At 61.5% G+C, this 12,174-nt stretch overlaps 1 protein-coding gene across 9 annotated transcripts in view; it reads left to right on the forward strand.

Moving 5' to 3' along the window:
• LOC142823330 (maestro heat-like repeat-containing protein family member 7) overlaps positions 1 to 10,394 on the forward strand; it is a 200,137-nt gene extending 189,743 nt beyond the window's left edge. For all 9 annotated transcript variants that reach the window (XM_089769956.1, XM_089769964.1, XM_089769957.1 and 6 more), the window contains 7 exons: positions 7,928 to 8,033; positions 8,308 to 8,403; positions 8,571 to 8,675; positions 9,065 to 9,200; positions 9,430 to 9,524; positions 9,773 to 9,925; positions 10,284 to 10,394. In XM_089769956.1, coding sequence (XP_089626082.1) covers positions 7,928 to 8,033; positions 8,308 to 8,403; positions 8,571 to 8,675; positions 9,065 to 9,200; positions 9,430 to 9,524; positions 9,773 to 9,925; positions 10,284 to 10,301 — 709 coding nt within the window. In that variant the 3' untranslated portion in view covers positions 10,302 to 10,394. The remainder of the gene's footprint in view (positions 1 to 7,927; positions 8,034 to 8,307; positions 8,404 to 8,570; positions 8,676 to 9,064; positions 9,201 to 9,429; positions 9,525 to 9,772; positions 9,926 to 10,283) is intronic.
• The last annotated feature ends 1,780 nt before the right edge of the window (positions 10,395 to 12,174 follow it).

Here is a 12,174-nt window from a genome sequence, read left to right on the forward strand (position 1 = left end):
GTGGAGAGGGTGAATAAAGAAAAGTGATTTATTAGTTCCCATAATAGAAGAACTAGAGGACACCAAATGAAGTTAATGGGTAGCAGGTTTAAAACTAATAAAAGAAAGTTCTTCTTCACACAGCGTGTAGTCAACCTGTGGATCTCCTTGCCAGAGGAGACTGTGAAGGCTAGGACTATAACAGGATTTAAAGAGAAGCTAGATAATTTCACGGAGGTTAGGTCCATAAAAGGCCATTAGCCAGGAGATAGAAATAGTGTCCCTGGCCTCTGTTTGTGGAAGGCTGGAGAAGGATGGCAGGAGACAAATCGCTTGATCATTGTCTTTGGTCAACCCTCTTTGGGGCACCTGGTGCTGGCCACTGTCAGCAGACAGGCTACCCAGTACTGCCGTTCTTATGTTAGGGTTCTTGGTTGGGGCACAGGGCAGAGCCCATCGGTTCAGAGCTGCTAAGAGCAGAGTTATTTGCACTTATGTAAGCGCGGGAATGGTCCCGCTCTTGTGGGGAACTTTCCTGGCTTCTATACACCCCGGTGAAATGAACCAGCGAAAGGATCTGAGTCCCCGCTCCCACTTCCTTTACCCCACGGCTCCCTGATCCTGAGGGCTCCCCCTCCACTCTCCTGAGTAGCAGAGCCCTTGAAACCCCAACAAGGCTGGGCCCAGGTTTCCTGGGGCTTAATCCCTGACCTTGTAGTCACTAGGGGCAGGAGTTAGGGTGTCCCCACTCCGAGGTGCTCTCTTTACACTGCAGGCCTTCTTGGCCCAGTGATCACTTCATAAGGTTCAAAGCAAATACAATTTATTAAACATCAACTGATTAAAGAGAATAGAATAAGAAACAATGAGAATGGTTAAATGAGAACACACAGCCCTGCTCTGTAGCACAGGGACATCAACACAGCAGTCTGCAGAGTGTAAGGACAGTTCACAGTCTCTTCCTTAGAAGCCCTGGATGTGCTGCAAGGGGCTGCAGGCTGGACACGCTTGCACTGGCAGTGACCACACAGCCTCAGTCTCTAAGTGGCCAGACCCCTCTCCTAGTCCAGAGCCTTTCCCCACACTTTGCAGGTCCCAGTAGCTCACCATATCCAGGTGCAGGCTGTGCTGCTTGGCCAGTTCCAGCTCTTTGTGTTGCTTCTCTGTTCCTTTTGGCTTTCTGAGCACTGCCAGTCTGCTGCTCAACACAGGGTCTGCACTGCTTGGCCTGTCTGTGTCTGGTTCTGTCGCTGCAGGACTTCTTCTTGTACTCCTCTTTCAGCTCTGTCTTTGCAGGACCTCTTCTGCACACAGCTTGTTTGTTCAGAGACAGAGCCAGAACAATCCCCACTTACAACCTGTCAGTCAGGCTGAGCTGGAGTGTTGACTGCTTTCCATTGTCTCTGGGGTCTGTCAGTCTCATGAACCCTTCCCCTTCTGAAGCTGGTAAACCAAAAACTCCCACAGAGTTTTAGTAAGGGGTAACAGGCCCCTTACACTTACATCCCAGCCAGACTCCCTCGTATCCCCTAACGCAGGGCTGGGGGGATCCCTTTTGGGTCGGGGGCCACAGAGAAATCCGTCGGGCCTTGTAGTAGTTGGGCGGCAGGAGTGGAGCTTAGTGCCTACGGGGCCAAGGGAAACAGAGAGGGCACCATGTCCACAGGGCCGGGGTGCCATTTTCCCTAGGGCCTCCGGGGGGGTGGGGGGGGGAGTGTGTCTATGGTCTAGGAGCCAGGGCCCACCAAAGATGAATCCGACCCAGGCTCTGGTACATCTCTGCAGCACTGCCGGCCGGTTCCCCCACCTCTTGGTCCTCAACCCAACTAGACCCGCTTCCCGACGGCTGGTTGCCCCCGGCCAGCCCCGCTCCCTCCAGCCCCCTCCCAGCCAGCCCTGCTTCCCGGCGGCCGGTTCCCCCCCACCCCCTCTCTTCCAGCCAGTCCCCCCCCCCCCCCCGGCCCCTGCTGTTCGGTATTTTTTTTAAACCATCTGGTAACCCTAGCAGGTGGGGGTGAAAAGTGCATGGAAATGCCTGCACAGGCGCGTCTGGGAATGAGATGCTGCTCTAACATCTCCGCCTCTGTTCACTTCCAGCCCCTGCCTCGTGGCGCTGGCCCCCCCCGTGGCCTGGGAGGGCTCCCCAGGCGCACCATGGCCCGGCATAGCAAGCTGCAGAAGCACGTCCTGAGCCTATACAGGCAGTTCCTGCGCGCCGGCCGGGAGAAGCCGGGATTCCTGCCTCGCATCCAGGCCGAGTTCCGGAAGAACGCCAGCATCCCCCGGGCCGACGTGATGCACATCGAGTATCTGCTCCGCCGTGGCCAGAGGCAGCTGGCGCAGCTCCGAGACGCGAACACCAAACAGATGGGCACCTTTGTCCAAGCCAAACCCGAGGAGCAGTGACCCCTGCTGGTTGGCGCAAGCGTCTGTCTTGTACTGGGACGGTTGGGGGTGAATTCACAGATCAGCCTTCCTGGTTCTCACATCCCTGTGCACCCCTCGTGTCCAAACACAGGTGCCTGGCTTGGCATTTGCTGAGCTAAGGTGTCTTTATTGGCAGCCAAGCTTTTAAACAGTTCAGGTGTGGATGGGTGATCTGGAGGAGATACTCTTGTTTCCAGGACCTGGTACACAATTCATTCTACCCCTGCTGGCTCCTCTCTTCGGGTATGTCTACACTACAGCGCTAGTTCGAACTAAGCTAATTCGAACTAACGCGTCTAGAACTAAAAACTAGTTTTGCTAATTCGAACTAGCAAGTCCACATTGAGTGGACTCTGAACAGGGCTTAAGGATGGCCGGAAGCAGTGCCAGCAGGGCATCAGAGGAGGACTTAGAGTGTGGAGATGCAGTCTCAGGCTAGCCGAGGGCTGCGCTTAAAGGGTCCCGACCCCCACCCCGGACAGACAGTTCTAAGGGGTGCCCCGCTTGAAAACCAGTCCTGGCTTGGAGTGCCCGGAGTACCCACACTGGGCACATCACACCACTCGGCGTGGGTGGCTCTGTGCCGTGCCAGGTGCAGGGTCTGCTGGCTGGGTGCTGGCAGGCTTGCACCTGGCACGGGCACCGTAGCCAGCCCGTGCCCCTTTAAGGGGTCCGGGGCCGGGAGGGGGGCATAGAGTTTCCCTGGTGTTGGCCAGAGTGGCCACCAGGGAAACCTGGGGAGGGCTAGCCTCCCACTCGTTCGAATTAAGGGGCTACACAGCCCTTAATTCGAACTAGTAAGTTCGAACTAGGCTTAAGCCTCGTAAAATGAGGTTTTCCTAGTTCGAACTAAGCGTCCGTTAGTTCGAACTAACATTGTAGTGTAGACATACCCTTCCATCCTTAGCCAAAGAGGAACAAGCCAGTTAGCCCAGGGAAATAAAAGAAAGGGAGAGCGGTGACGGAAAACCCTGTGTCTGTCATTTTTTCAAATGATCTATCTTGCCTAAAAGCCTGTCAGGGATTGGGCTCTGTTGCAGGAGGTGCTGGCGAAACACTCCATGGATTTGGGTGCTACAATTCCTGAGTGTCGTCCGCCTTCCTGCCCCCTCCCCGCACCGAAGCGCTTTGGAAGGCTCACAAAGGACAGAGACCTGCCTTTTGAAAATCCGACTCCCCACCGGTGTCTCAAGACAGGCGGCTCTCTCTCGCCAAAAACGGAGGCAGCAGCGTGGGATGACAGGCAGCCAGGTCGCAAGGGGAGGTGCTTTTTAGACCAGTTCCCTCCTGGCACTCCGTACTGCTGCCTCTGTATCAGAGGCAGCAGCACAAGCTGGCAGCAGCCCTTGCCTGGGGGCTGGGTCTGAGCTTCTGGACCTGGTGCAAACTGGAACTGAGCGAGGCTGCCTGCCTGCCTGGCTCCTAACACACTGTAAATGCAGAGCCGCAGAGGGGGTAGGTCCCGCACCCAGCGCGAGCCAGGACTGAGACAGCTGGCCCCTGGGGACTATCGAAAAGTCAAGTAACCGATAAGAAATCATGAGGTTAATTGACTACTCAGTGAATATCTAACGTCCCTAATCCCTTTTCATAGTTCCCCTCTGGACTCTCTCTCCTAAAGCATGGCCCTGAGATCTGGACACAGTGCTCCAGCTGAGGCCTCCTCCGTGCCAAATAGCTAGGAGAGTGACCTCCCATGTCTGCCGTACGTCTCCTACCACGCCCCAGGGCTATGCCCTCTTACTGAAGGGCTTTGTGTCTGAGATCGCTTCTCTCCTAGGCTACGTCTACACAACGAGTTTTTTTGGCAACAAATATGCTAACGAGGGACTCTATGACACGCAATGTCATTTGCATATTTTCTGCCGATCCGTTTTTGTGCTCGGGGTTTGTGTGCAAAACCAAGCCGTGTGGATGTTTACTTTTTGTGCAAAAAACCCCCTTTTCCCACAAGATCCCTATGCCTGCAAAAAGGCCGACCGATCTTGTGCAAAAAGGGGCTTTTGCCTAAAAAGAAAACATCCACATGGCTTGTTTTTGCGTGTTCTTGCAAAAAAACTTGTGGCGCGTCTACACTCTACGTGTGTTCTTGCAGAAGTAAATTTGCAGTAAAGCATCAGAGAACAGGGCTCCTTGCACAGGAGTTATTCCTCTCCCGACGATGACTAAGCCCCCTTTGTGCAAGAGCTGTTGTGCAAGAAGGCAGCGTGGACGGGCACCAGGGGCTTCTTGAGCAAGACACTTTTATGGCTAAAATGACCATCAGAGCTTTCTTGCACAAGAGAGCGTTCACACTGCCATGGACGCTCTTGTGCAAAAGCCCATGGCAGGGTGGAGGCACTCTTGCACGAGACCTTTTGCGCAAGAACTCCGGCGTGAAACAGCTCTCGTGCAAGAAGCCTGCAGTGTAGGGCAGGGAGCAGCCTATGAGGGAGGGGGAGGGACCCCTAGTAATGGCTCAAACTTCCCAGGGGGGTGGCCAGAGGCAGGACATTTGCCTGGCAGGGTGGGGGGGGGGGGCGGTGACCTCACAGGGGCTTTGGGCAGCCCTCAGCATATAAGGCAAAGGGCAGGTGGGGAGGTGGTGACCTCACAGAGGGACCCACATCTCAGGCTGATAAAAGCGGGGGGCGGGCCCAGGGGACTTTGGAGACCCCCGGTTGCTTTAGCTCTGGTGCGTCTCCTCCTCACGGTTCCTTCGCGTTCTGTGAGTTCCACATCCCGACACCTTTGTGACGAAGGTAAGAGCCCCCAGGGGTTGGATCCCGCCCGGGGCCGGCTGGGTTCCAGGCAGGCCCAGCCCTCGGTCAAGGGCCAGAAGGTGATTCCTCACCTGGGCTGCGTCCTTAGCGCCACTGGGGCTTTCTCCTGGTTGGTTTCCCTTTTCCTCCATCCCCCCACATTTCTGCTCTGTTCTTGCCTCCTCTGTGACCTTCCCTTGCTGCCTCCCCCAGCTTGGGACCCAACAGACTAGCTGAAGGATGGGGGGTGGTTTGCAGGAGCCGTGGGGTGGGGGATGCAGCCCCCATTGTGGGGACTGGGGAGGTGGGGCTGGAACAAGTCTATGCCAGTGTCTTTGGGGAGAACGCTCCACCCCCCACACCTTAGATTCTCCCCTGATTGGCCAAGAAGGGGCTGTTGATGGGCAGGAGACTCGTGGAATGAGGAGTAACGGTAGTTTGAACTAGGAAGCCTAGTTCGAACTACCTAGTTCGTGCCCCGTGTAGCCGCGCTGCACGGGGTTCGAACGAGCGGGGTTTTAAAAATGGCGGCTCCCCGCTTATGCAAATGAAGCCCGGGAAATTCAAATCCCGGGCTTCATTTGCAAGTGCGGTATGCCTACATTACCCTCCTAGTTCGAACTAGCGGGGTAGTGTAGACATACCCTCAGGTCCTTGCAGTGCCTGTGCAAGACCGAACCGATAAGCAAGGGGCCATTTGGGGGCTGGGGGCAGTCGCTCTGGGGAGCTGGAACCCCTGGATTTCATTCATCAGGCTGCGCCCCAAGCTCCCCTTTGCTCCCCTCATTTGCAGCATGGCCAAACGTTTTCGGCTGTGGTTCAAGAAAGCCCTGAAGATGGCCCCAGGGCCGGTGGGGAGCAGCTTCTCCGTCCCCGCGGGCGGGGAAGCTGGATCCCACCAGCTCGGGGCGACTCGCCCACCGGCCAGGCCCCCCCGGACCTGGCTCCAGAGGCGGCTGGGCAGGCGGGACCCAGCCCAGCGGGGGAGCCGGGTAGGGTGGCTCCGGGGCCTCCTCTGTGGAGAGAAACACCTGCCCCGGGAGCCCAGCCCCCATTACCACCAGGGGGCATCGCCCTGCCCGGCCCCCGGGGACCTGCCAGTCTCCGGGAGCTCCCAGCCCGTCGCTCCCCGCACCAGCCCCTGCAGCTGTGGGTCCAGGTCCGTCAGCAGCAGCGCCTGGGCCTCCAGCTGCAGCCGGGCCACCTCCTGCAGCCGCTCAGACCCAGGTGAGGGGCCGTGAACACGCTGGGCCCAGGGGCTCACCCAGTACCCGGGGGGGGGGGCGGGGAGGGGCAGCCCCAGTGTCTGCCCCGCAGCCAGGGCAATGGATGGGGGGGGGCTGCTTGGCTCTCTTCTTCCTGGTGGGGGCTCTGCTGAGGGCGTTGGCAGATGTGAGGGTGGAAGGGGGATGGGTCCCTGCGAGGGGCGTGTGGGGCCCAACCTGCCCTGGGTCCCTGACATGGGGGCGCGTGACCCCTGCTGGCCGCTGGAGTCACCCTGGTCCCTTCCCTCCCGCACAGAGCTCCCCTGCGCCTCGGCGGAGCTCTGCCAGGAGCGGATGGACTCCCGGGTGGAGGAAGGGGCCATCTATGACATCGAAGAGCAGCTCCACACCCGGGACACGGTAGGAACCTTCTCCACACTGGGGGGACCCGAGATTGTCCGGCCCCTTCCCAGCACGTCCCCCCCCCTCCGGGAGGGGCTTGTCCCTGGGGATCCCCCTGGAGCCCCTTCTCCTGCATGACCTGGACCCCCCAAGCTGGGGGCTCTTGTCATGCACCAGCTGGGCCCCCACAAGCCTGAGGCAGCAGTTGGGGGGGGAGTGTGGGTGCTTGGACAACCGGCAGCTCCCACCTCCACTCCTGGGAGACCTGAGCCCTGCAGCTGTCCGTGGGGGGCAGGCAGGCCCCAGGCTCACAGACTCTCTCTGGGGTGCAGAGCCCAGCCGCCCTGCAGCGGTTCCTCTTGGCCATCCCCCTCGCCTGCCTCGCCGCCCTCCAAAGGGGCGAGGACACCCTGGCGCCGCGCTGCTGCAAGGACACCATGATGGCCAGGATCGTTGTAAGCGAGTCGCGGCAGCCGGGAGGAGGGAAGGGGATACGTGGGGTGGACAGGGGTCTGCCTTCGCCATGGCGGCGGGTGGGGGTGCTGGAAACGGGATGGGTGGAGCCAGGAGGGCTGGAGGTGGACATGGGGAGGGTGGGTGGGGATGCTGGAGGAGGGAGGGACACAGAAATGGGGCAGGTCTGGGGTGCCGGACAGGAAGGGGGATTCGGGACAGGGAGGGGTCTCCCCGGGCCATGGGGGGCTGGAAGGCAGCCGAGCGGGCTGCTGGGGATGCGCCTGGGGAGCAGGGATGAGGAGGTTCAGAGGCTGGTCACCAGGGCAGGGAGGGGCAGGAGACGGCCTGGGGACAAGGACTGAGCTGGTCCCGGTTTGGGAGGGGGGTGCTGGGAGGGGCCCTGTGTCGGGCAGGGGGGCTACAGGGCAGCGGGAGGCAGTGGGGTTGGATCCTGCTGGGTGGGGGCGCTGGCCGTGTGAGCGTCTCTTGGGGGCCCCAGCCTCACACGCCCCTTTGTCTCCTTGGGTCTCACAGGAGATCATGGAGGACTCGCCCCCCCGCTGGTCTTGGCCGACTGCCTCAACGCCGCCTGCAGCCTCAGGTACCGACCCCCCCCCCCCCCGCCGACTCCCCCAGAGCAGATCCCCTGGCCAGGGAGTGGGAAAGTCTCTGTCTCCTGCTGCTGAATTAACAGTCTCTGCCCCTCTCTCCTGCCAGCACCTTGCAGCCTCCCCTGCGGGCCCAGCTCCTGAGCCCCCTGCTGACGGCGGCCGTGGGACAGACTGTGTCTGGGGACTGGCAGCAGGAGCCCATCCACACTCAGGTACGTCCCTCCGGGCCCTGCTCCCGGGCTGGGCTGGAGCTCCAGAGAGGAGGGGGGGGGCAGAGGGAGGGAAGAAGCTGCAGGTTTGGATCCTTCCCTCCAGGGTTCCCGTTGCTCTCCTGGGGGGCCCGTCCCTTCCATGCCCAGCCTGGGCTCCTCCCTGCTCTGCGAGGCGGCTCAGACCCTGCTCAAGGCTGCACCCCGGAGCCAGCGGGTGGCCTGGATTCCCCAACCCCAACCCCCCTCTGACCCAGGGCTCCCCCTTGTCTTGCAGCAGTTCATCCGGGCCCTTCCCTACGACCTCCAGGCCCTACTGGCGAGCCTCCTCGCCGAGTCCCCAGACACCGCCCGGCTGCAGCTCATAATGGAGGTGAGCCCCGTGGGGGGGACGGGGCCATTGTCCCTGCCTCCTCGGGGGGGGGGGCCGAGAGAGGAGCAGTGTCAGTGGCTGGGGGGGGCACAGTCCGAGAGGAGCCCCAGGCTCTGCCCAGAACCGGCACCTCCCTACGGGTCCTGACCTGCCTCTTTCCCCCCCAGCACCTGAGCCCGTGGCTGGAGTCCCGCCTGCCCCAGGAGCGAGCCAGGGCCCTTGGCAGCACCACGGCCCTGCTGGGAGTCGCCACCACCCTCCCGGGGTTTGACGTAAGTGACCTCGGAGCCGGGGGGTCTGGGGCTGCAGGGCGCGGGGCTGGGAGCGTCCCCGGGAGGCAGAGGCAGGGCCGGGAATGGGCCGGGAATGGGCCGCGTTCTCCTTTCCCCGGGGAGGGGCGACCCTGGGCCCTTCAGGGGGGCTCTTGAGGGACTGGGCCTGGGGACTGGGGAGTGGCCGTCAGTGGATCCCCTTGTTCCACCCCCGGAGTGACCCTTCAGTCGGGGCCATTGCTCAGGGTTGTCTCCTCGCAAGGCCGGCCCCGCCCCGCCCCGGGAGGTGTCTCTGTCCGTCCCCAGAGCTCAGACCCGCCTCGGCGGCCGTTTGCATGGGACGTGCAGCCCCAGGATGCTGAGGGACCCCCCCTCTTCTCTCCCCTCAGAACTCCGCCGACTGGCCGAGGATGGGTCACCACGTGGCCCAGCTGGGCCTTTTTATTTCGGACCCATCCGAAGACGTCAGCCGGCTGGCCCGGGAGGGGGTGCACAGCCTGTATCAACTCCTCCTGCACCACAGGGGTAAGGAACCCAGCCGGGACCTGGGCCCCAGGGACACCCTGAGGGTGCCGGCGGCGGGGGGAGGGGACCCAGCCCTTTTCCCCCAGGCTGGCCCAAGGGGGGATGCGTCCCTCTGTGTTCCCCTTCTGCCCCCTGTGCCCCTCCATTTGCCCAGGGATGCCTGCAGGGACCCGTGGGAGGGGAAGGGCTCAGACCTGCCAGCAGAATGACCCTGTTGTGTCTCTTGCAGGCCTCAACATCCACCAGGCAGAGGACCTGTGGTGCAGACACTACTACAAAGAAAGATGGGTCCTGGCTCACAGCAACAGCGTGCGGGTGGGAGAGGTAAGGACGCGCTGCCAGGGCAGGGCAGGGCTCGGGGGTGGGGCTGGCTGGGGCCCTCGTGGGGGTAGGAGGGTCTTGGGGGCAGGAGGAAGCTGTGACCGGGGGCAGGGGTTGGGGTGCCGGGTGAGGAGAGCGTCTGGGTGCAGGGTCTGGAAGGGAGTTTGGGGGAGGAGGAAGCTGTTTTAGCCCCAGGAGTTGGGGCCGGTCTCTGGGCCGTCAGCTGAAACCTCCTGTGCTCTTGATTCCAGGTCTTTGGGCAGCTCTTTACACCAGAGCAGGAGAACTGCTTTTTGGACAAGGCTCTGCTCGCTGCCCGCTCCCCCCTGCGGCGCCCCAGCCAGGCCGGGCTGGTCCTGGCCCACGCCCTGCATGGGCAGGCCCATCAGCTCCTGGAATACATGGTGAGCAGCCGGAGCAGATCAGGAGAGTGGGGCAGGGCCAGGGTCTCCTTCCCATCCCCTCAGGGAGTCCCCCGCCCCTTTCCTCAGGCTGCCCCCACCCCACGTCCCTGCTGGCAGAATCCCTCCTGCCCCTGCGAGCGTCCCTGGGGGTGGGGGAGGCTCTGAACACAGAAACTGTCCTAGGAGGCGGGAGGGGGCCGAGGTGTCAGGAGCTCTGGGGGGGGGGGGGGTCAGGAGCTCACCCTGCGGGCCTGACGGGGGGGTGACCAGAGAGCAGGGGGAGGAGGGTGGAAATGCTGGGGGGCCAGTTCCCCTGAGTCCCCAGGGATGAATGTGACGGATTCTGCTTCCCTTGCAGCAGGAAGACAGCCAGTGAGAGCAGCAAGAGCTGAGGAGCCAGCAGCTGCGTCCCCCTCCCCCCAACCCTCCCAATTGTATTGAATTGTATTTACATTCTCATTAAACAATGTTTCAAAAAACATTTGGATCAGGCTTGGTCAATAATTTGTAATGGGGGGGCCATTTTGGCAACTGATCAAGGGCCACATTTCTACCGAGGGCTTTGGGGTCTGGGACGGGGTGGTTGGGTGCAGAAGGGAGCTTAGGGGTGGAGCCTGGGTTCAGGGGGGGGGGGTATGATCTGGGGCGGTGGATAGGGGTGCAGGGTCCAGGAGAGGGTATGGGCGCAGGAGAGGACTCTGGCCTGGGGGAGGGGCTCTAGAGGGGTGCAGGGTCAGGGAGGGAGCTGTGACCTGGGTGAAGGGGGAGCAGAAGGTTTGGGGGAGGGGGTGCGGGTGCCAGAGAGGAGTCTGGCCTGGGGGAGGGGTGTCGGGGGGTGCAGGGTCAGGGAGGGAGCTGTGACCTGGGTGAAGGGGGAGCAGAGGGTTTGGGGGAGGGGGTGCGGGTGCCAGAGAGGAGTCTGGCCTGGGGGAGGGGTGTCGGGGGGTGCAGGGTCAGGGAGGGAGCTGTGATCTGAGGGAATGGGGGACGCAGGTTCAGGTGGTCGCCTGGGACAGGCAGTCGGGGAGGGGACGTGGGCGCCAGGGGCAGGCTCTGGCTGCGGAGGTGCCTACCTAGGCAGCTGCGTATGGGGGAGCCCGACTGTCACCTGAGGGGATGGGGGAGCTCAATTTTCAACTGTGGGGAATGGAGGAAATACTGTGGAGTGGAGGGAGCGAGATGGGGGGCTGAATTGTTCCCGGAGGGGAGATCTCCCTGGCTTGGGGGGGGGGCGTTTCCAGCAAAGCCCTCACATAAGAGGGGGACAGACGGGGGGAGGGAGAGGACAGGGATGGGCAGGGCAGGTGGAAATGGGGAGGGGCAGGAGAAGGGAAGGGGGAGGAGATGGAGGAGAGCAGGGGATAGGAGTGGGGGCGGGGATGAGGAGCAGGACAGAGGCAGGGCAGTGGTGGTGATGGCTGAGCGATGAGAACAGCTCGCAGGGAGCTTAAAGCCAGCAGATGCTTTTCGGCAGAGTTGCCATTTGCCCTGGCGGCTTTGCCAGAATAGCTGTGCCAGCGGGGGGGGGGGGGGGGCTTTTGCCACACACCCAAGCCAAGCCAGCTGTGGCGGCAAAGCCTTGTGATGTAACCTAAGCCCTTGGCAAGGTCGGGATCAACCTGCTCTGACAATTTCTCGGACCGGCGGGTTGAGAAACAAGGATCGTGCAGGGAGATGGGGATGACTAGGAAGCGAATCCAGGTGTGGGGGGAATATCCTGGGTTGGAGGGTCAGTCGATACCCCCGCCTGCCACTGTCTGCCGGGGCTCTGCCCGCAAGATGGAACCAACAGCTGAGTTTGCTTTTCTGCCCCGTCGTGGGCACAAAAGGCCCAGAGCAGCCTCCTGCTATCTTGGAGGAAAGGGGCCAAAGTTCAGGAAGCAGGTGCCAGGCTGGGCTGGAATCCGCGAGCTCCGCTTTTGCTTTGCCCTTCCTGGAAGCTGGGCTGCAGGTGAGTGGCGGTTTCATCTCTGCTCTTGGGGTGTTTCTCGTGGGTTCCGAGTGTGGATCTGAGAGGGGCTGCGCAGGGGCAGTGTCATGAACGAGCTGTAAGCGTTACAGCCCCTTCTGCGCAGGCTGGCTCCAGCCTCCCGTCTGTCTCCAAGCCCTGGGGGAGAGGCGGGAGGCCAGCAGCATGGCCTAGTGGAGGGGGCAGGGGGTTGGGTGTAAGAACTCCCGGGTTCTAATCTAATGCCACCTAGTGACTAAGGCACAGAGTTGTGTGTTAGACCCTTGCTCCTCAATTCTGC

Source organism: Pelodiscus sinensis, chromosome 18 (assembly GCF_052426305.1).
Source record: "Pelodiscus sinensis isolate ZL-2025 chromosome 18, ASM5242630v1, whole genome shotgun sequence".
NCBI lineage: Eukaryota > Metazoa > Chordata > Testudines > Trionychidae > Pelodiscus > Pelodiscus sinensis.